The 21,049-nt window shown below is 46.7% G+C and overlaps 2 protein-coding genes across 7 annotated transcripts in view; both read right to left on the bottom strand.

Moving 5' to 3' along the window:
• The window catches only part of SLA2 (Src like adaptor 2), a 30,254-nt gene extending 18,636 nt beyond the window's left edge, over nt 1–11,618 (bottom strand). The window contains exons 1-5 of the mRNA XM_043602442.1: nt 10,390–11,618; nt 7,209–7,342; nt 2,815–2,914; nt 2,368–2,454; nt 214–317 (exon numbers count right to left, since the gene is read on the bottom strand). Of these exons, the coding sequence (XP_043458377.1) occupies nt 214–317; nt 2,368–2,454; nt 2,815–2,914; nt 7,209–7,299 (382 nt within the window). The 5' untranslated portion in view covers nt 7,300–7,342; nt 10,390–11,618. The remainder of the gene's footprint in view (nt 1–213; nt 318–2,367; nt 2,455–2,814; nt 2,915–7,208; nt 7,343–10,389) is intronic.
• A 2,707-nt stretch (nt 11,619–14,325) lies between these two features.
• The window catches only part of NDRG3 (NDRG family member 3), a 69,471-nt gene continuing 62,747 nt past the window's right edge, over nt 14,326–21,049 (bottom strand). For 4 of the 6 annotated variants that reach the window (XM_043602430.1, XM_043602432.1, XM_043602431.1 and 1 more), the window contains 5 exons: nt 20,826–20,873; nt 18,430–18,465; nt 18,290–18,341; nt 17,043–17,081; nt 14,326–15,930 (listed from right to left, as the gene is read on the bottom strand). In XM_043602430.1, the coding sequence (XP_043458365.1) occupies nt 15,749–15,930; nt 17,043–17,081; nt 18,290–18,341; nt 18,430–18,465; nt 20,826–20,873 (357 nt within the window). In that variant the 3' untranslated portion in view covers nt 14,326–15,748. The remainder of the gene's footprint in view (nt 15,931–17,042; nt 17,082–18,289; nt 18,342–18,429; nt 18,466–20,825; nt 20,874–21,049) is intronic. The other 2 variants (XM_043602433.1, XM_043602434.1) reach the window with 1 other exon arrangement.

Raw genomic sequence — 21,049 nt, 5'->3', positions numbered from 1 at the left:
TGCAGGTTGAGCCCGGATCCCCACTGTGGACCATTCACACCCACTTTTACAAATGGGCTCTTGTGGCAGCAACCTGGTGTCAGTCAGCCAGACTGCCCAACTCCAAAGCCAGGTACTATAGCCCTTCACATCCAGCCTTCTACTTCTATCCCCAAGTCACCTCACACTTGACTCTCAGCATTCAAAGGACAAGCCAGGACTGAGCTTACCCACCTCTCCTGGTTTGGCTCTCCCGGATGAGGAAGGCCCCTCCGGGGTTTCCAGGCAGTAATAGCAGTTCCTCAGCTTTCTCCCGGCTCAGGCCCTCATACAGCCACCTGAGGGAGGGACAGAGAGAAGTCACCCTGGAGTGGGGATGGGCCAAGGCTCTACTCCACCCCTCCTCCATCTCTGGACCTCAGAGTTCCAACTGTACATGGTCTCCAAGGGCTCCCCAGCTTTGCCTTAGTCCTGGCTCCAGACACCTCAGAGGATAACCTCATGGGGTCAGTCCCAGGTTTTTCTACCTGGAGACCTCATTTCCAAGTCGTTGGGGCTAGGGGCAGGTGAGGTGATCACAGACTCTCTCCTATCACTGCCCAGCTCCTCCAGTACCCCTATGCTAGCCACTCACCTTTCCAAGCCTTTACCTTTCCAATAATTGCCTGTTTTATTTTGTTGTGTTTTTTTTTAACCTTTATTTATTTTTGAGACAGAGAGAGACAGAGCATGAACGGGGGAGGGTCAGAGAGAGAGGGAGACACAGAATCTGAAACAGGCTCCAGGCTCTGAGCTGTCAGCACAGAGCCCGACACGGGGCTCGAACTCACGGACCTTAAGATCACGACCTGAGCCGAAGTCGGACACTTAACCGACTGAGCCACCCAGGCACCCCTTGTTTTTAATTTTAGTAAGTATTTTATTTGAATGTTTTAAAGTTTAACTTTGTAGTAAAAAAGGCATGTGAGTGAACATGTATTCATTATCAGTGAAACCTAACTCCCACTGGAGCTTATTGTGGGTAGAAATGCTGGAACTAGAATGTTCAAGACATTCTAAAATCTTGGGAAAAATCATACAGCCTATCAATCATCATATGTGCCTCCCAAAGCACAGATCTTCATAACCTACTCCTCGGTGCCTCTTTCACTGCTGGATTGTTGATTACTCTGGTCCTCTGTTTTCCTTTCTCCTTTCACTTAATCCTTCACCTATATGTTCATGAAGGACTTAACCACAGTGGAAAGTTTGGTGGTTTTGCAGGAATTTTTTTGGCTTACTAGTCCATCAGCCTTCTAATGTCCCCAGAGCCATGCCCTATGGTCCCTGGGAAAACCTTCAGAAGCCAACTCAATGGAAATGGCTGCCTCCCTGTCATTGTGTGAAATTCCACAGTCAAAGCCAAACTCAGAGTTGAGTCAATTCCAAGTAAATAAATCAGAGAAGCCATGACTTGCTTGGTGCCAGCAACAAACTTAGCCTAGTTTTATAGTAAATAAAACAAGCCATTCATGTGACTTACAAACACTGGAAAGTAGATGGAAAGGCAAGGGAAGGGGACTCTGGGAGGTGGTCAGTGTTTCCTTAGCTGAAACTTCAGTACCACACTGGAGATGCAAAATCTCTTGCCAGCAGGGCCAGGCTATTAGGAAAAACGTGGGCAAGACGGGTTTCACCTGGATGCCGACAACCTCTGTGTGAGTTTATTCTACAAGATGTCCACAGGTCTCAGGATCCCTGCACTACTCTCATCAGAGCCAGATGTCCCCATGAGCCTCAGAAAAGGAAGGCCATACAGTGCCAGAGCTGTACTTTCTCTCAGAAGAGTGGCTGTCACAAACAGTGTACTTGTATGACTCCATGTTATGCAGGTAGATCCCGCCCAAAGGCAGTTCACTTCCTTTCTCTCTCACGACACAGAATTTGCTCTGGAGTCAGTTTCTTTTGTCACTCACTCTCGGAGAGCAGTGGCCCACACTTTGTAAGAGACCCTGCATCCCCCATGTCCTGCCTTCCCTCGAGGCACCTCTTAGAAAGACAGGCTTGTTAAGTTGTGGGGCACCACCCCTCCATTTTCTTGCCTCAGGACATTTAGGACACATATTCAAGGCTACTCCCTCTTGGCATTCACCTTCACTGAACTCCTGGCCACCCTCCAAAGCCCAGAAGACATCTCTATGGGGCCTTTCTGTGCCCCCTCCTCCGGGCTCCCAAGTCTCACAGGCTGACCTGAGAGGGCTAGCTGTTCACTCTTCTTGAGGGCAGGGCCCAGGCCTGATTCTCCCCTCTCCCCAGTTTTGCTTAGCATAGGACTGGCCATAAAGGATATGCTTGTGGGAAGAGAAAGCAGGAAGTTCCCTTAAGTCAGGGCCTGGGGTGTGGACTCACCCATGGGAGATTTTGGCCACGTGGATGCTGGGGATGTTATATTCTGTGCCTGAAACTTCTGACACCACCGTCGACCAGTCTCCATCTCTGGAGAGAGAAAGGAGAGGGGAACTGCTCATTTAGGATTCATGAGGACCCACCAGGCTGGCTCCTGTGGCTGGCCACCTATCCCACCTGTGATTCCCAGGTTTCCTTGTACCACCCAGTGCTGGTACTTCCTGGGCAATAGATGGCAGGATTCAGGGCCCCCTGCAAGGCCCTGCCCACCTACTGTTTCTTCCTGCAGGTGTGTCAAGCTTCCTGAAATCATTAGGGCCATATGTGAGCTCAGCACCAAAGGCCATGCTCTTTTCTTCTGGAGGGAAGGGCCCCTTCTCCCAATAGTGTATCTTCAGGTGTCAGGGAGAGAAAGCAGAGTACCCCATCCTTCCCCGCAGGAGGACTTACTCAGAGATGATGGTCAACGGCTCCCCCAGTCTCAGCGACAGCTCTGTGTGCTCGCCTACCGGGAAACTGCTCAGGGCCACAGCTGTGGCCCTGTTTCTCTCTGCATAGAGGGACAGAGATGGTCACCTTTTCGGCTAGTCCTCCCTCCACATGTGAAGTCTAGTGGACTCCGGGCTTCCACAATCAACTCCCTCATGGGCACCCTGGGGATCATGCCTGCTGGGATTCCAAGAGGGTCACCCTGGAATCTGAAGCCTTTTCAGTGGGCCTCTGCAGAGCCCTAGGAGTGCCCAGACATCTTTTGGAGTCACCTCAGGGAATAGGTTAGTGTGTCAAGAGGAGTGGGGTCCCTGGCTATAATCCTCTTTTATACGAAGATCTTCAAGAAGATTTTGATAAAAGGATTCCCCTGCTCAGCAAACTTAAAAACTACAGCTCTAATCAGGTTATCAGCACAGATCTCTGAGCTCAGTTTCTACAAGTTCTAATGACATGGGCACTGGATGGACTAACTTTGAGGGGTGAAGTCCAGGGTGAGCATAGGAGGAGGAGGACTCCTGGAGGAGCCAATGAAATTACAGATGTGTACAGGCTTTGTAACTCCACAATGCCATGCATGTGGGGAGCATGGCTCTCCCATGGTCTTTGTCCAAAATGACAGGTGTAGGTCTGTGCTGCCGAGAAAACTTGGGGTTCCAGGGGCCCACTATACCAGGCCTGGCCCAGAGTAAACACTCAGCAAGTATATGTGGCCCAGTCAAGCATCCTGGCCACATGCCTGCCATCCCTTACTGAGTGGCTGCTGAGTGTCAGGATCTGACTGGGTGCTGCACGCATCACCTCGGCCCTCACAAGCTCCGGGGTAGTCCTCTCTGGTCAGCCCCATTGCTCAGCAAGGCAACTGAGATGAGGTAGGGTACTGTGCCAGAAGTAGCTTCTATGGAATTCCCTGTCCCTCTTCCCATGGGGCACTGTTGGGTTGGGTGACCATTGTGGCTTACTCATGGGCCCAAGTTGGGGGGACTTGGCTGGACAGCTGTAGCACCTCACCAAAAAAGTCCAGACTCTCTGGGACACTGACATTCAGAGAGGAAGCCATGGAGCCAGAGGATGCTAAGCCTCCCCTTACCCCTGCCCCATCACACCAGGACTGGTCCCAAAGACACGGTGGTCATGAGGCCCAACTTTGAGGTTGGATGGTAGGTGGCAAGCAGCTCCCTCAGCATAGGATGTTCATCCTTCGTCCACCTCAGGGATCAGCCTGCCCATTCTAACTAGACCTCCTGATATCTGTCTGGGCCTTCTCATCCTGAAAACCCTGCCCTCCACAGGCTGCTGAGAGCCACTTCACCCACATCCAGTGTCCCTCCCTCTCCTTCCTCCTTATCCCAGTTCATCAGGGGTCTCTGAAACAAAGGGAAAAGAGAGACAGACTTGTTAGCACATCAGTGCATCAAGCTATGAAAAGCAATCAAGGTCAGCAAGAAAAGTTTATCTGTCTCATAGATGCTCCTGAAGGATCCAAGGCCTCAGCAGGCTCTATGAAGCCTTCTAGACAGATGCCCCAGGAGATGGGGAAGGGAGAGCAGATGAACAGACAAGGACCCAGGGGATGGGTGGGGCAGACCCAGATTTGGACACTGTGTGATATAAGGGCCTAGGCTCCAGGTGGACATGGGAAGAATGACACGGCATTCCCAGAAAGGGACCTGGTTCCTACATGTCCTCCCAGACACATGTGCCGATCCACATGGTGACCACAGAATGGAGCTCCTCAGAGCTGTCTATATAGCACAGGGCCTGGCCATCACATGGTGCAGGGAAATGCCTGATGCCTGAAAATGCCTGATGCCCAGATAAACAATGCAAGCAAGTCTTGTGGAGGGCATCCTTCAACAAGATGGCCTGGAAGGACCCCTTTGCCTCCTGGAAGCCCTGGAATTGCACCCCTACTTGTTACTGAGCTGCATATGCTTGCTGTCCCACTCACTGACCATCCTCCTGGACAACTTGCCTTTATCCTTCACTCCCTGGATAAAATGTCCCTTCTTGGTGAAGTCTTTGTGATGAGTCCCTCAGCACACACTTTCAATAAGAACCCTTAAAACACACTGTCACCAAAATATAACAACTGCAACTGACTATTGGTTTAGCTCCTGTCTCTGGGACTTGACTGTCTCTGAAGGCAGGGGCTGTGCCTATCTTGTCCATTCTATGTCCCTTGGCCCCGGCACAAGGCCTGGCATGTGGTAGAGCCTTGGTAGATTCTGAACAGATGCAAGACTGATGGACAAATGACTCATGGAAGGGGCTGCCCCAAATCTGTCCTCTTGCTGGGACCAGGGGTTGACCTACCAAGAGAGAGGCCCACCCTTCCCCCTGGAGACCCTGTCAGAGAGAGGAACACAGTTCCCCTCAGGTCTCACAGGCAGGGAGAACCCCCAGAGCACCTGCCGGAGGTCAGCCCCCTCAGCAGCCTGGCCATGACTCAGAGCAGCATTGGGGCCGTGGCCTGTGGCTAGATTCAGAGGAAACGAGGGGGAGGTCTGTGTGGTTTCCAGGTCTCTTCCTGCTCAGCCTGGTGGGCCCCAGGCTCTTTGTGCAGACTGAGTGGCTACAAAGAGGCAGCTGCCTCCCCAACAGAACTACAGAGCCCAGGGCATCAATGCCTGTGGGAGGCTGGCATTAGGAAGATGAGGATATTAGGGGCAGGGCTGAGGAGGGGAAAGAGGCCTCAGCTATTGCAGGGGAATTTTCAGATTGGGGATAGCTTCTGCCCAGACATCCAGGTATTTGGCTCCGTAGTCTCCTAGTTCTGTTTAAGTGTGTGCCCATGTCAGTCCTCCTAAAAGTGCTGCTTGGTTTAGAGTAATCTGTTATCTGTGATGGTCAATTTTATGTGTCAATGTGGCTGGCCCACAGTACCCTGATATTTGGTCAAACACCAGTCTAGAAGTCTAGATGTTGCTGTGAAGATAACAGTTTTTTGTTTGTTTGTTTGTTTGTTTGTTTGTTTGTTTTGTTTGTTTAGAGAGAGCAAGAGAATGTTTGTGAGTCGGGGAGAGAGGCAGAGTGAGAGAGAGAGAATCTTAAGCAGGTTCCATGCTCAGTACAGAGCCTGGAGTCCAATGTAGAGCTCAATCCCATGACTCTGGGATCATGACCTGAGCCAAAATCAAGAGTCAGATGCTTAACCAACTGATCCACCCAGGTGCCCTGAGATAACAATTTAAATCAGTGGACTTTGAATAAAGTAGATTACTCTCCATAATGTGGGTGGTCCTCATCCAGTCAGTTGAAGATCTTAAAACAAAAAGACTGAGGTTCTTAAAGCAAGAGGGAATTCTGCCCCCAGACTTGACTGCAATCTTAACTCTTCCGTGGGCCTCTAGCCTGTCAGCCTATCTGGCAGAATTCAGACTTGCCAGCCCCCACAATTGCATGAACCAATTTCTTAAAATAAATTCTGTGTCCACACACACCCACACCCACATACACAAACCCTATTGGTTCTGTTTCTCTGGAGAACCCTGATGAATACACCATCAAAACCCCAAATCAGGATGTGATTCGAGAAACTATTTGTGGGTTGTTTGGGGGAACAAGAAACAAACTGGAGCTATAGTTTTGATACCAAAATATTAGAATTTCTAGGATATTTTTATTGTCCTAAAAATGGGCATTTTCAGTCAGGACTATCTTAAAAGTCATAGTTGTAGTTTCAGCGTATGCATTATATGTCCCAGTTTCTTCCAATTACCATGCCTTTAATTTTGTTCCAAATATTGTACAGGCTAAGAAGAGACACTTTGCAGCAATGATGTCCAATAGAACTTTCTGTGATGATGGAAGTGTTATAAAACTGTGGTGTCCAATAGGTAAACACTAGCTACATATGGCAACTGAGCACTTGAAATGTGGCTGATGTGACTGAGGAGCCACATATTTAATTTCATTTTAATTAATCTTACTTTGAATTTAAATAGCTGCAAATGGCTAGGGGCTATTATACTGGAAAGTACAGCTTTGGAGAGCTACAGAAGTGGAGCTGGTCTTAGATTTGGTCTTGGAATTAGCAGCTCAACTTCCTAATAAACTGGTTGAGGAGTAGGGAAGCCTTGGGAGACACCTGGGGGACTAATACGCCCTCTTGGTTAGCACCTGTTACTCACATTTTCTAGTTTATCTAGTTGTTTAATGTTCTGACTGCTGAAATGTAAGCTTCCCCAGAGCAGGGACACTGCCTGTACGGTTCACAAAGAAGGGCCTGGTATACAGCAGGCACTCACTGACACCTGAAGTCAGGCTGGAGTGGCTGGTCAGGAAAGCCCACAGAGGCAGTGGTGTCTGGGGCTGTGCAACCTTACCGTGTGTGGGAAGGGCCCACAGCCTACCTGCTTGCGTGGGCACAGGGCCTGGGCCTTGGACAGAGGGGCTTGAGCTTGGGCTTGGCTGGGTTTTCCCTCTGCTGGGCTGTCCTCCCATCGTTCCTCAGCAGACCACTCAGAAGCACAGGGTCAAGGGAAATCTGAAAGAGATACTGTGATGGACACAGAGGCCCCGGATACCCAGACACCCTTTCCCTTCCCAGTTCAGCCCTGCTGGCAAAAGGGAATGATGCCCCTCCCAGCAGGACCAGACTCCAGCCCCTCCACCAGACTCAGGAGGCTCTCTGCAACTAGACCATTTTCTCTGGCAGGCCTACCTTTTCTACACTGCAGCCATACTCTACTCTTTTTTTTCTGGGCTTTTGCCTATGTGGCCCACTGGTTGGAATGTCCTTTTCCCTCTTGGGGCCTGTCTGGATCCCACCCTTCCCTGGCAAGATTTCCCTGAATCCCCCAGCCCTCAGCAATTATTCCTATGACAGGCCTACTCTGAACTATTTCCTGATGTGGGATCACATTCTGCCACTGGGTGGCAGGGCACAGTGACAGGACCCATGGCTAGGGTTAGAGGTGGGCAAGGGTGGGGATCCAAGGCGGCTTGGGAACTCATGTCACAACAAGCTACGGTAACACTGAGCACAGCTATTAGTGCTCAGTGTCACTGTTTTGCACAGGGCAAAGTAAGATGACTAGGAGACTGCATGCCATAGCGATGACTTATAAGGCTTTGGAGGGACTGGCTGTTGAGCCACTTCCCTGCTTTTTGCCTCCATCTGAAAAATGGGGATAACAATACCCAACATCCGGGTCCAAGAGATAAGGCACGAGAAAAGCTTGGCCAGGGCCGTTTCATTTATTGTGTCCTGAATGTCACTTCACCAGAGGCCACTCTCTCTGTCGACTCCCTGTTGTGCTCCTCCTCAAGTTGTTGTTTGTTGTTGTTTTAAGATTTTATTTTTTAAGTAATCTCCACACCCAATGTGGGGCTCAAACTTACAATCCCGAGATCAAGAGTTGCATGCTCCACTGACTGAGGCAGCCAGGTGCCCCCTTCCCAAGTTTTAATTATTCATTTATTAGAGTGTTTACTTGTTTAATTTGCCATTATTCTATGGCTCAATGAGTACAAAGATCTCTTTTTGCCTATTTCCTCAACATTTCATGAGACATTTGGCCCATAAAAGGCACTCAACACACACTAGCTAAATGGGCCAAAGTGATTATTAGCTCTTTGGACAAGTGTCTTATCCTTAGAATAATTTTTTTTTAACGTTTATTTTTGAGAGAGAGAGAGAGAGAAAGAGAGAGCACAAGTGGAGGAGGGGCAGAGAGAGAGAAGAGACACAGAATCCTAAGCAGGCTCCAGGCTCTGGGCTGTTAGCACAGAGCCCAACGCAAGGCTCAAACTCATGAACCGTGAGATCATGACCTGAGCCAAAGTCGGACACTTAACCGATTGAGTCACCCAGGCGTCCCTAGAATCATTTTAATTCCCAGGTTTCTAGGGTAATGCTAATTTTTTCAAAAACTTTATTAAAGTAATTCAGGGAGGTAGTTTCATTCTTTCAGATGGTTCCATCCTTTTCAGTAGAGACAAGGAATAATTATACCAGTTTGGTTCTCTGCAGGAGATCACAGAATGGCACAGTGACATAGCACTGGCCTTGCCTTTGAACCCTTCACCATGCCTGGTTAAGTATGGGTTTCTGTCATCATCATGGAGAGTTCAGTGCTCATGAGGATGGAGCTCTTTAATAGAAAATAGGCCCATCTTCAGGAAATGGCTTCCAGCACCTACTTCCTGCTCAGACTTTGGGATCCTGAAGCTGTGACAGCCTGAAATGGGCTCTAATGCCCTCACTGCTACAGCTCCTCTTCACATAAGGGTTTGAACATTCTTGTTGCTCACCAGCCTTTCCTTTCCCCTTGGGTATCAGATACAAGCTCTATGCTTAACTGTGCAGACACAAGTCCAGAAAAATCTCAGAGAGAAATCTTTCCTGGGTAGCATGAGTGACTAATTCAGACCAACCAGGTTCCATTTGTGACCTTGGGCAAAGCACATAACCTCTGTCTCATCTTTGAATCAGGGATAGTACCAACTATGTTGTGGGGAGAAGTCGGGGAGCCTGGTATAGAGTGCTCAGTAAAGGTTAGTTTCCTTTTCCCTCCTTCAACAAGACAAAGTCACCATAGTCACCAACTTTACTAAACCCAGAGACTTCTTTCTGCAGCAAGTGGAGCTGGGGGATGGACCCAAGAGAGGTAGGAGAGCCACAGTGAGGCTGGAAGCTCCCCAGACCTCTGCCAGCTCCCTTCACCTGGCCTGGTCAGGGCCAGGGCACTTCCTGGGGGCAAATGAAGACCACGGGGTGTGCAGGCCTAGAAGGAGATGTTGGCCAAAACTTTAGAGAGAATCTAATTATTAATTGCACAAGTCTTTGAAAAATTAACTATGTGCAAGGCACTTTCTAGGGGGCCCAGGCCAGTGGGTGGAAGGAAAACAGTAAAGGCTGCTGAGATCAGCACACTGCCTACAGTTGTTTTTTGATCTTCTCACTGGATCATTTGAGAGGTCGGCAGCTTTGAAACCCATTCACGTACAGTGATCAGGGCTCAGAGAGAACAACCTCGTGTTCACTCTCATGTAGCTGATTAGTGCAGAGCCTGGGTCTATAATCCACATCTTTGTTTTTGTGCTTCTGGAGATAATTTCTCAGCGGCAGAGGTTAAGAGTGATGAATTTGATTAAGCTAAAGGGAGACCTCTCTCTCTCTCAGCTGAGAAGTATCACCCTTTTGAGAGGAATTGTAGACTTTATAGCCTTCAAAGATTATAATCCAGACTCCTCTCATTCACTGACGTTGAAAGGCTGTAGCCAGAGGGGGGTCCAAAATCATACAGCAAATTGGTGACTGAGATGGGACCAGAAGAGACATGAAGACAAGCTGGAGGAAATAATGTAATGCTTTGGGGGCAGGGGAGGCCAAAGGCCTGGGTTCCTTTGGGGACCCTCAAAACCATCCCCTTACATCCTCAACAGAACCACTTCTTTTCCTGGAACTCCTTCCTCCACTGTAAAGCTCACTCCCAGCCTTTGGGGGGGACCATCCTTCCTCATAGTCCTGAGACCATACTTACATACTTACAAACATACCAAGCTTACATACCAAGCAAACATACTTACTGGTTTCCAGTCATCAAAGCTTGGGGCCAGGGCTCAGCTTAGATGCATGCTTTGACTGGAGAGGATAGGGCTTTGGAGGGCCCTTCTGGACATCTTCCAAAGTCCTTAGTCCTAGGGCACCCAGAATCCTCTCAGCTTGGGAGTGTCTTCAGAGAGATGCTCTTGGTATCGTTGTGGGTAGCTCTGCATCTGCAGTGCTCAGCAATTTGTACACCTGGGATGAGAAAGGAGACTCATGCTCCTTAGAGACCCCCAACTGGGCAGCCCTCCCAAGCACAGCTAGGCCAGGGAAGAAGGCTCGGGACTCTTTGAGCTCTATCATAGGGTCTTTGGGGCTCCCAGCTCACATCTGCAGGCTCTGTGGTTCTCACAACCACCCATTTCCTCTGACGGCATCACAGACCATCAAGGAGCCACCTTCCCCAAGTTCCTGTTTCTAAAAGAGAAGCAGCTGCCTTGTCATCCTAGAGGGAGAGGTTTTTCTCTGGCTTTGTGGCTTGGTCTTGCCTGAGGAACATGGAACTGAGGTAAGTGAGGAGTTTCCCATGCTTACCTGACCATTATAATCACCTGAGTCTCTCGCTGGTATCAGATTCCTGGGATCCCCCATCTTCTGTGTCCAAGTCACCAGAGGAAAGCCAAGGAATCTGAATTTTATACACTCCCAAGAGATTCCCTTGACTGGCTTTGGGGGAAACACTGCCTTGGAGTGATGTGTCCTAATCTTTAATGTGTATAGGTATTCCTTGGGGATCTTGTTAAATATTTAATTTTGAGAGGGAGGGAGGGAGTGAGAGGGACAGAGAGGGAGGGAGAGAAGGAGAGAGAGGGAGCAGATACACTACTGGGGGAGGGGCAGAGAGGAAGATCATGACTTGAGCTGAACTCAGAAGTTTAACCGACTGAGCCACCCAGGCTCTCCTTTGGGGATCTTATTAAATAGCAGATTCTAGTTTGGTGGGTCTGGGGTGGGACCTAAGATTCTGTACTGCTAACAACTCCCAGGCAATACCCCACAATGCTGGTCCATGAACCACTTTGGGCAATAAGACCAAGACAGTGGTTCTCTAAGTGTGGTCCCAGGCCAACAGCCTCAGCATCATCTGGGAGTTTGTTAGACATAAAAATTCTTGGGCCCCATCTCAGATCTGCTAAATCAGAAACTCCATAGGTGGGGCCAGCAAATTGCTTTCCACAAGCCCTCCAGGTGTTCTAATACACAGCCCAAGCTTGAGAATCACTCAGCTAGGATAAAGAATTTTAAAAATCTTTTAACTTGTTTTATTTTTTGTTTAAATTTACATCCAAATTAGTTAGCATATAGTACGACAATGATTTCAGGAGTAGATTCCTTAGTGCCCCTTACCCATTTAGCCCACCCCCCCTCCCACAACCCGTCCTGTAACCCTCAGTCTGTAATACTCCATTGTACATATATACCACATCTTCTTTATCCATTCATCCATCGATAGACATTTGCGTTCTTTCCATACTTTGGATACTATTGACAGTGCTGCTATAAACATTGGGGTGCATATGCCCCTTCGAAACAGCACACCTGTATCCCTTGGATAAATGCCTAGTAGTGCATTTATCCAAGTAGTGCTGGGTTGTAGGGTAGTTCTATTTTTAGTTTTTTGAAGAACCTCCATACTGTTTTCCAGAGTGGCTGCACCAGCATTCCCCAAAAATCTTTTTAATGTTTATTTTTGAGAGAGAGCATGTGCGAGCGGGGGGGGGGGGGGGGGGGGGGGGGGGGGGGGGGGGGGGGGGGGGGGGGGGGGGGGGGGGGAAGGGCAGAAAGAAGGAGACAGGATCCAAAGCAGACCCTGCACAGAAACAGCCCGATGCAGGGGTTGAACTAAAGAACCATGAGATTATGACCAGAGCTGAATGAAGTCAGACAAACATCTGAGCCACCCAGGCACCCCAGGATAAGGAACTTGATAGAATTGTCTTTGTTACCTCATTCATTAAAATTTAAATAAAATCCTCATCTCATTAAAGTCTAAATAACCACACCTATGGCTGCCTTTCCATTAGGGGGCTTAGTATTCCTGGAGACATCGCTTTTTAACACAAAATGGCACTGAAATAGCTCCTGACTATAGCTCAGACCATAGTCTTTTCTAGGGCCCTGCCAGCCTAAGAACACATTCCAGCTCAGGTTTTTTCTCCCAGGGAAGGTTGGTTTGAGATTTAACTCCACGGGCACTTGGTGTAAAGAGCTGAAAGGAGCCAGAGTGGAGGCACATCCTGTGTAAGATCATTCTAATTAGAATATTAGAATGGGTGATGGCCAAAGAATGTGGCCTGTGGCAGGGAGGGAAGTGAGCACAGGCCCACCCTCCTGCTCTTGTCTGCATACAACTCTGACGTCCACCTTCTTATTTGACAGACTGGCCTCAAGGTTAAATCAAAGGAGGCACCTGAGAATTAGTTTAAAAGCCCGGATCTGCTGTTTATTAGTTCTGTGACCACTTGTAGCACCTCTGGGCCTGTTTCTCATCCATAAAATAGGACTAGCATTTACCTCACCGGACCAATATTATGAAACATATAGATGGTACAAAGGCCCCCAGCCTATGACAGATGCTCAATAAAAGGCAGAATATGAGGGGCACCTGGATGGCTCAGTCAGCTAAGTGTCTAACTTTGGCTCAGGTCATGATCTCACGATTTGTGAGTTCGAGCCCTGCATTGGGCTCTCTGCTGTCAGCATGGAGCCCACTTAGGATCCTCTGTCCCCCTCTCTCTGTCCCTCCTCCACTCATGCTCTCTCTCTCTCTCTCAAAAATAAACATTAAAAAACAAAAAAAGATAATGCCAGAAAGTGATATAATAAAATCTTATTTTAAAAAAGGCTGAATATGAAAATGCATTGATTTTGGAAGAACCGGAAAAATTTTCAGGCTAGGTGACCTCGGCCAAATCACTTAATTCTCCTTACCCATTCCTTGTCTATGAAACAGACTTGACCACTTTGCAGGGGTGCTGTAAGAACTGGGTAAGATGATTTACATGGAAGAGCTTTTATATAATCATCTTGGGTAATCTAAGTGGCCATTTCCTTGACTCTCACAAAGCAGGCATCCAAGTGTTTCTGGACTGAACAGGGAGAAAGGAAATGAAAATGATAAGAGAAAAAAGTATGGTATGGACCAATCAGGTGTAGTCAGTTGCAGCCTGACTCCAGTCACAAGGCTAAGGTGGAAAAGCAGGCAGCCATTCATGTCAGGTGTGGCAAGAAGGCCAGAGTGATGTGGGTTTTAAGAACTGCGACCATCAGACCACCTCCAGCTCAAAAACTGTTGTCCTGTATTGTCGGGAATTCAGCTCGGGGCCCTGTATCTCTGTCCACATGCATTTGCTTCATCTCCTTTCCCAGGATGAGCAGGGTCCATGTCATGTTACAAGTATCTTCCATAGACACAGCAACCTCGATGTACTTACTATATGGTAGCAGCAGCCCCTGGATCATTTGAAACTGATGGTGGCCTCCTAATGTTACTGGTCGATACAAAGAGCCATTTCTGGAGAAATGCAGTCTGGCCTGTTTGAGGAACCCAGGCATGTGGTTGCAGACTACTAAATCAGGGTGGGACTCAGCAACCCCCAAAGGTGGCAGAGCTGAAATGTGAAACGCCTTTCCAAGACCTTAGCGTTTCCTCCTTCATTATAAGCCACACAATCGGGCTTCTGATGATTTTTGGTTTGAGGGGAATAGCAGTGTGTCAGATGGGCCTGGAGTTCACTCCTAGATGGGCTTACTGGTATGACCTTGGGCAAATTATTTATCCGGAGTCTTCATTTCTTCTTGGGTGAGATAATGATTGGTATGTGAAAAAGCCCAGCATGAAGCCCAAAAACACAAGTACCCTGGTTCCACCCTGAACCCCAGTGAGTGGCTTGAGAGAAATAACACCAGCAATCAGGTAACAATGAGACATATACAGCTTTATTTAATAATCTGTAAAAAGTTGTACTCTGGCAGAGTGACGCATTCCCTATCTCAGCAGAAAGCGAACAGTGTGTCTGAAAAGCCCCTTCCTAAGATTCGGAACTGTCTAACCCTGAGCTTACAGCTGATGCCATCACGAGCCGGGGCCCTGCTGTGCGGCAGCTGGTTTCATCCTCTTCCCAGTGATACTCTGGCTGGCTGTGACCCCTCACACAGCATTCCACTAAACACAACTGTACCTGCATAGTCTGTCCTTATAGACTAGCCCCTTCCCTCTCTTTTTAAAGAACTGTCAAAAATCTTTCTGAGAAATGGGTTCTGTACCAATTTCACTTAGCATCCACTAAATCAGCTGAAGTCAAGGCTATGCCTATTATACATGATATTCCGTTGATGTCTGTGCCTTTTTCCCCCAGCTGTTTCCTCACCATCTATGTAATTTTCAGGCCATACCTCTCCTTTCTCTGAGGATTGAGGGGTGGAGAAACACTCTTCATCAGACTCAGGAGGCACTTCTTGTGGATATCTGGTAAGTGGTATCAGACACTGCAGCAACAGCAGTTTTGCTCTGGCAGAGCGGAGGCCTGATATTTTGTTTTCCACCTTCCTGTGCTAAGAGAGTCCAGTAATTAAGCCACGCTCACTTCTTAGGAAAACTCCATATTGCATCAGAACCTCATCATTCCTGGGCTTCTAAAAGAATATTATCCCTCCCCTTTATTTACAGAATAACATGTGAATGCATTTGGACAGAACAAAGTAGCTGGCCACCCTGCCTGCCTCTCTTATGTAACAGGCTCCCTTCTATTGGTCACAATCAATAGTAATCATGATCTTCCACATTCCTCAGAGCTGCTGAAGTCACTTTGCAAATCTTGTTGACTAATTTGGAACCAAAAGAGAATGCAGGGGTCTACCCAGCCTAGAAACCTGTTCTGTAGATTTCCCTTAAAAACACCATTGAAAATGAAACGGAAAAAAAAAAAAGTCCCCCTTTTTTTTGTTGTTTTGCAGAAGCTCTACAAGAAAGCATATCTAAAATCACAGAACTATGCACACACAAACACAGACACGCGTGCTCACACACATACATCAGGATCAAAGAATCTTGTCAGATACGTAGTTGGGAAAGCACGAAGAAAAGCTGGCAAGGGAAGATATGGAAATTTGATCAGCTAAAGATGCTGGAATGTTATAGTAATGGCAAGGAAGTGGTTCTTGGTACATACAAAAAGGAGGGTGGGCAAGCAGAGAGAATGATAAATCCAGGATACCAGAGAGTGTCAGTGGCCATGCAGGAGTTAAAGATAGATGCCAGTTTGCTGGATGAAATGTTATATTATGGAGTGGTCGTTTGAAGGAGGATGGACTTGCATGGTCCAGGGGAGGATCATCTGCTTAACAGGACACCTCCATGGTCTGGTGTCTGTCCACAACATCAGGGGACTCAGAGGATTCTTGAGTTCCATCTGATTGATTGCTGGTGACAGATCGGCTGAAGGCACTTTCTCCAGAGCCGATGCTACTTGAAGTTGAGTGGGTTCGTGATCGGGCGAGCCGGGTCATGCTGGCAGATGGTACTGCAAGAAAGAACCAAGAGGACTAGAAGATGGAGCCCTGGCTAAGCTTAGCTAATCCAGAAATTTCACCAAAGGCTTTGCTTTATGTTTAGCTTTCCCAACCCATTTAAGGGGAGACCCAGGACAAGATACAGCCACCTCCATTTTGCATTGTTTGCTTAGGTGAGTGGCTATATGCAAGGTTCATTTAATCCTCTGGATCTGATTGGAATCTCAGCTAACTCTAGTCTATAGGAGAATAAGGGGAAACCTAAGTCCAGAGTACAGCCTCTTAGCTATGCCCACGCCATTCATACAGTGATTAGGAAGGAGGCTTTGGGAACCCAGATGGGTAACCAAAACCTGCAGTGCATGCAAGACTAAACCAAAAGAAAGATGAACCACACAAGTATGAAGATGTTTCACAAACACAGTGCAAGCCCGATACAACAAGACTACCATCCGTGTCCACAGGCTATCCTTGCTACCTGGGGAGGAGACATCCAGGAAGGTGTGGGTGTAGGGGAGGACAGGTGGGCTGGCGCAGACCTCTATGCAGATAGCAAGGTACATGCTGCCTGCAAGGGAAGGACTCTAGGAGTGGGTGTTTCACTCAGACTACTGTTCTACCACTGCTTTGACCCTATGGTCCCTCCAGCTTGGCCAGGACACGGCCTTACCTGGCATAACTTCCCTGCCTATCTTCCTGAGGCACTGGCTACTCCCTTAGCTATCATTTCAATGCTGGGGTCAAAAGATGCCATCACCTGCCAAGTTTTCCAGGCATAGGCTCTGATATTCCTATTTAGAATCAAGGCTACCCTTCAATTCCTGTGTCTGGGGTTCATGCAAGGATCAGTAGGTGGTGGTGGAAGAGGGGCCCTGCCTATAAAGTTTTGGGTACTGCTGTGACCCTGGATCTGGATGATAAGAGAAAGCTTGGCTATTACAACCCGCTCCTTTCTTCCTGGGGAACCAGGGCTGGACCTGCAGGCTAACCCTCTTAGGGAACAACGAGCCACGTTCTATCGGGCTCTCACTGCACAGGAAAACCGCGGACATGCTGCAGGCAGCCATACAGCCAGGAGAGCATGGCTGGGAGGCAGGGGCGGGGCCAGCACAGAGGAAGGTACCTGACTCGGTGCTCAGGTGACTGAGCTGCACATACGGGACTGGAAGCAGGATGGACACAGGAAAAGGCAGGTTAGTGATCCAAGAGTGCCAAGTGGCAACCTCGGCTGCCCAGTAAACACTGACAGAATACTTTAAGGGACAAAGTTTTATTTTAAGCTCCCAGAGAAGAGGTGAGGCTGACTGATATTTTATTACCATCTAGGATGCTTCTCTCAACTAGCCAAGGGCAACTGTTTTCCCCATACACTACCAACAGCCATCTGTTTAGGATCAGAAATGGGCTGGAAGATCAGCTGTTTCCTAGGAAAGGGATGAAAACCGGGTAGGGAAGGGACTTCTCCTCCCAGTGAGCCAGAGAGACGTGGGTGTGGGCTCGGGTGGTAGTGGCTCACAGACGGGGATGACACAGCCACTCTAGACGAGACATACACAGTCTGCCTGCCAGGCACAGGGCTGTACCCAGGGGTCAGCTGCTGCCCAGGCAGCGGTCCAATGGCCATTTACCACACTTATACCAAAGACAGGAAAAAAATCACCCTACTGGGTAAAGAGCTCTGTACCTGGGTTGAAGAGAGTTTTCTTCTTAAAAATTCCAAGAAAGGAGCAAGTGTGGATAGTCTGTGACAAATGAGAAAGCTGAGGGGTCTCACAATACAAGAGACCAGGACAGTGGCACACAATATGGACATATCCTTGGACTCACTCTAAACTACTCTGCAAGTTCATTTCCTATTGTGGGGCAGATGTAACTGAGGAGATTACCCTTTTCTTCTGAAGTCTCCATTGTGTTTTTCTAGGCCAGGCATCATTACCAGCTGAGTTCAAATGCAAATTTCAGATTCACAAGTTTAGGAAAGGCTAAGTCTCAGTGGTTGAAAAGATGGACTCTGGAGTCAGACTGCTAGGGTCTGAATCATAGTTCTGCAGGTGAACTGTTATCCTAGGAAATGTGTTTATTAGTCTCTTTAAGCCTCAGTTTCTCCTTCTATAAAATGGGACTAATAACAGAACTTACCTCTTAAGGTTATAAACACAGAACGCCTGGCACAAGGCCAGTGTTTAGTAAGTGTTAGCTCACCTTATATATATACATACAGAAGAATATTCCATCAATATTTTGTTTTTTACTTGACTTTAGGCTGGCTACCACAGAGGTTATGCCCTGAGAATTGTGGGCTCCCCAGATGTCAAAATTGACCCCATTATCATTAAATTTTTGCTAGAAAGAAAGTTTTGTACTACTCACTGTAGCCCATTCCCTGCAAAAAGTACTTGAAGGCCTCGGTGAGCTTTCCAGGCTAGGGGAACAAATAAGAAGGTATTAATCTTTGCACAGGCAGAGAAGTAGAATCAAATGAGCGCTTTGTAAAAAAACAATCTCCTTACCTGAACTACTTGGGGTAGCCCACCACAGTCTGCCATCTAAAAGAGGAGAAAAATGTAAGTACTTAAACTTAGAGGATGTGCTGAGAATCCATGAGTCTTTTCAAATAGGACAGGATTAACTTAATGTTTAACTGAAGTGTATGTTTCCTCAATGCACTCTTATACAAAGACATATCCTAACAATAACCTTGGATATAAATCTGAAAAGATTATTTACTACTTATTAATTAGTAAGATGTACAGCCTGATTTTCAGGCCCAGGGTGAGAATTTTCCATTAAGGGTGACAGTGAAGTTACCACTACTTCACTGGTTTTGCCACTACCTTGAAGAATGCTACTCTCAGAGTCCTCAGTGTGACCCTAACTTCTCAGGGTACCATGCTTTGTAAGTTCCCTCTCATCCTAATATCATCTTCATTCTTCAACTAAGTGGATTTCTCCAATCAGATGGTGATGTTGAATTTGGCCAACTCACTTTCCTCTCAAAGCTGGATTTGGGGAGGCTCTCACTTTGTAAATATTTACAGCTGGTTATTCTCACCTGTGCAAGGATTTCTAGAGTAGAGTTTTGTTAGCAAGCATTGGAATTACCTGGAAGACTCGTTAAAACTCAGATTCTTGGGTTTCTGCCCTAGAGATTCTGATTTAATAGGTCTGGGGTGGGACTCAAGAACCTACAGTTCCAATAAGCTCCCAGGTGAAGCAGATTCTGCCAATCTGCAGAAAACATGCCTTGTTTCTAAGGCATGACAGCCAACTACGGGCCTACTCTCTTCCTTCCAGCTGTTATGCATTCTGTACTCAGTATCCTGTACAGGCTGGCTGGAACTTTTCAAGAAAAAGATATAAACCATCGTTTCTATTCACTAGCATGAAAACGTTGAGGTGGGGGACTGTTATTTAGCAGATGGGAATGCTACAGAAGGCACAGGAATTTGAGGTTAACAAGAGGCAGTGCCCTAAAATTCTAATAATAATATTAGGAACAAACATTTACCCTGATTTAAGTATAAAACACACCTAACTGGCACAGGCTATATTTTCATGAAGTTTAAGAGTCAAAACTGACATAAAACAGTTAACACACGTAGAGAGAAAATATTAAGAGCAACTATTTCCAAGCTTGATGCCTATTAAATAGTTGGAGTGGTGGGCATTTTTGCCCAGAAATAACCACATCCATGGATACTATGGAGTTCAGTTTTATGCTTTCAGAATACTGATTCAAACCTGCAGGAAAAACTATTTGAAACCATATGCTTTAAAAAACAAAACAAATAAAAAGACTTCCTATTTTGGACCAGTTCATCAACCACTTGGACCTCAGAACATTCTGCATTCTGTTGCCTCAGAGCATTAACCCCATGTTCTATTTCCAGGAACTATGGCCTACTTCTGGTGAAAGGACTTCCCTTTCAAGCCACTTCAAAGAGAAAGGGAAGAAATCAGAGATCTTTCAGGCTGAAAAAGTAGCAGTAAGCGACATAAGATCAGCACTTCAATACAGTAATCCATATTCAAATCAGTGTGTCAGGCTGAACATTTTACTACAGGCTGAAGAAAAAGTGAGGTTGACACTCTTGCCTGGGGTACAATGAATAGGGGAAGAAACTTGATACTGATTTTGGAAATTTAATATAAGAGCTGCTCTCTATCTGCTCTAAGAGAAAGAAAATGCACCCACCCCCTTCATTAGAATATTATTGGAAGCTTCCTTACCAATACAATAGGACTTAGCATGTAAATAATTCCCTCCATCTTAATTCTCACAACATTAAATAATGCTTATGAAGTTTTTAATGACATGGGAAAATGCTCATATCAAAAGTTGAGGAAAACAGACCCAGGGCTGTAAATATTCGATGACCTTAATTATGTAAAAAGTGTATAGGAATGGGGCATCTGGGTAGTTCAGTTGGTTAAGCATCTGACTCTTGGTTTCGGCTCAGGTCATGATCTCATGGTTTGTGAGTTTGAAGCCCAGTGTCGGGATCCACACTGACAGCACGGAGCTTGCTTAGGATTCATCTCTCCCTGCTCTCTGCCCCTCCTTTGCTCGCTTTCTCTCTCTCTCTCTCTCAAAATAAATAAATAAATTTAAAAAATAAATCCACTGAAAGTGTATAGGAAAAAGACACCAATATTTTTACCAGAGAACTTTGGGTGGTAGGATTATGGGTAATTTTTATTTATTTTGTTCTTTACTTTTCTCTTTTTTCCAATTTTCTACAAGGAGAATATATTCAGGAAAAAGAAATTAAAAAAAAAGGAATCAGACAATCAGAGAGAGAGAAATTTTCTTTCTTTCTGGGCAACTATTCCAGAAATACAGTAATTTGAACCTTGTCTAATTAACTTACAAATTGGCTGGCAATGAGAAAAGAAAACACCTTACCTTTAGCAAAGTTGTATTTATAGGATTCAGGCGAGAATTGCATTCAACCTTAAAAAAAAAAGAGAGAGAGAACAATTTTATGAACCATTAGAAAAATAAGAAATAGCTTGGCACGAGACTGATCTTCCAAGATCAAAAGCTCAGTTTGGAGATGGCTCAATCAGCCAAAGAAATGTCCAAAATACAAAGTAAGAGATATGTGATGCATTTTACATCTGATTATT

Source organism: Prionailurus bengalensis, chromosome A3 (genome assembly GCF_016509475.1).
Source record: "Prionailurus bengalensis isolate Pbe53 chromosome A3, Fcat_Pben_1.1_paternal_pri, whole genome shotgun sequence".
In the NCBI taxonomy this organism is placed as follows: Eukaryota; Metazoa; Chordata; class Mammalia; order Carnivora; family Felidae; genus Prionailurus; species Prionailurus bengalensis.
The sequence above is the reverse complement of the archived record's forward strand: the minus strand, read 5'-3'. Positions and strand labels throughout refer to the sequence as shown.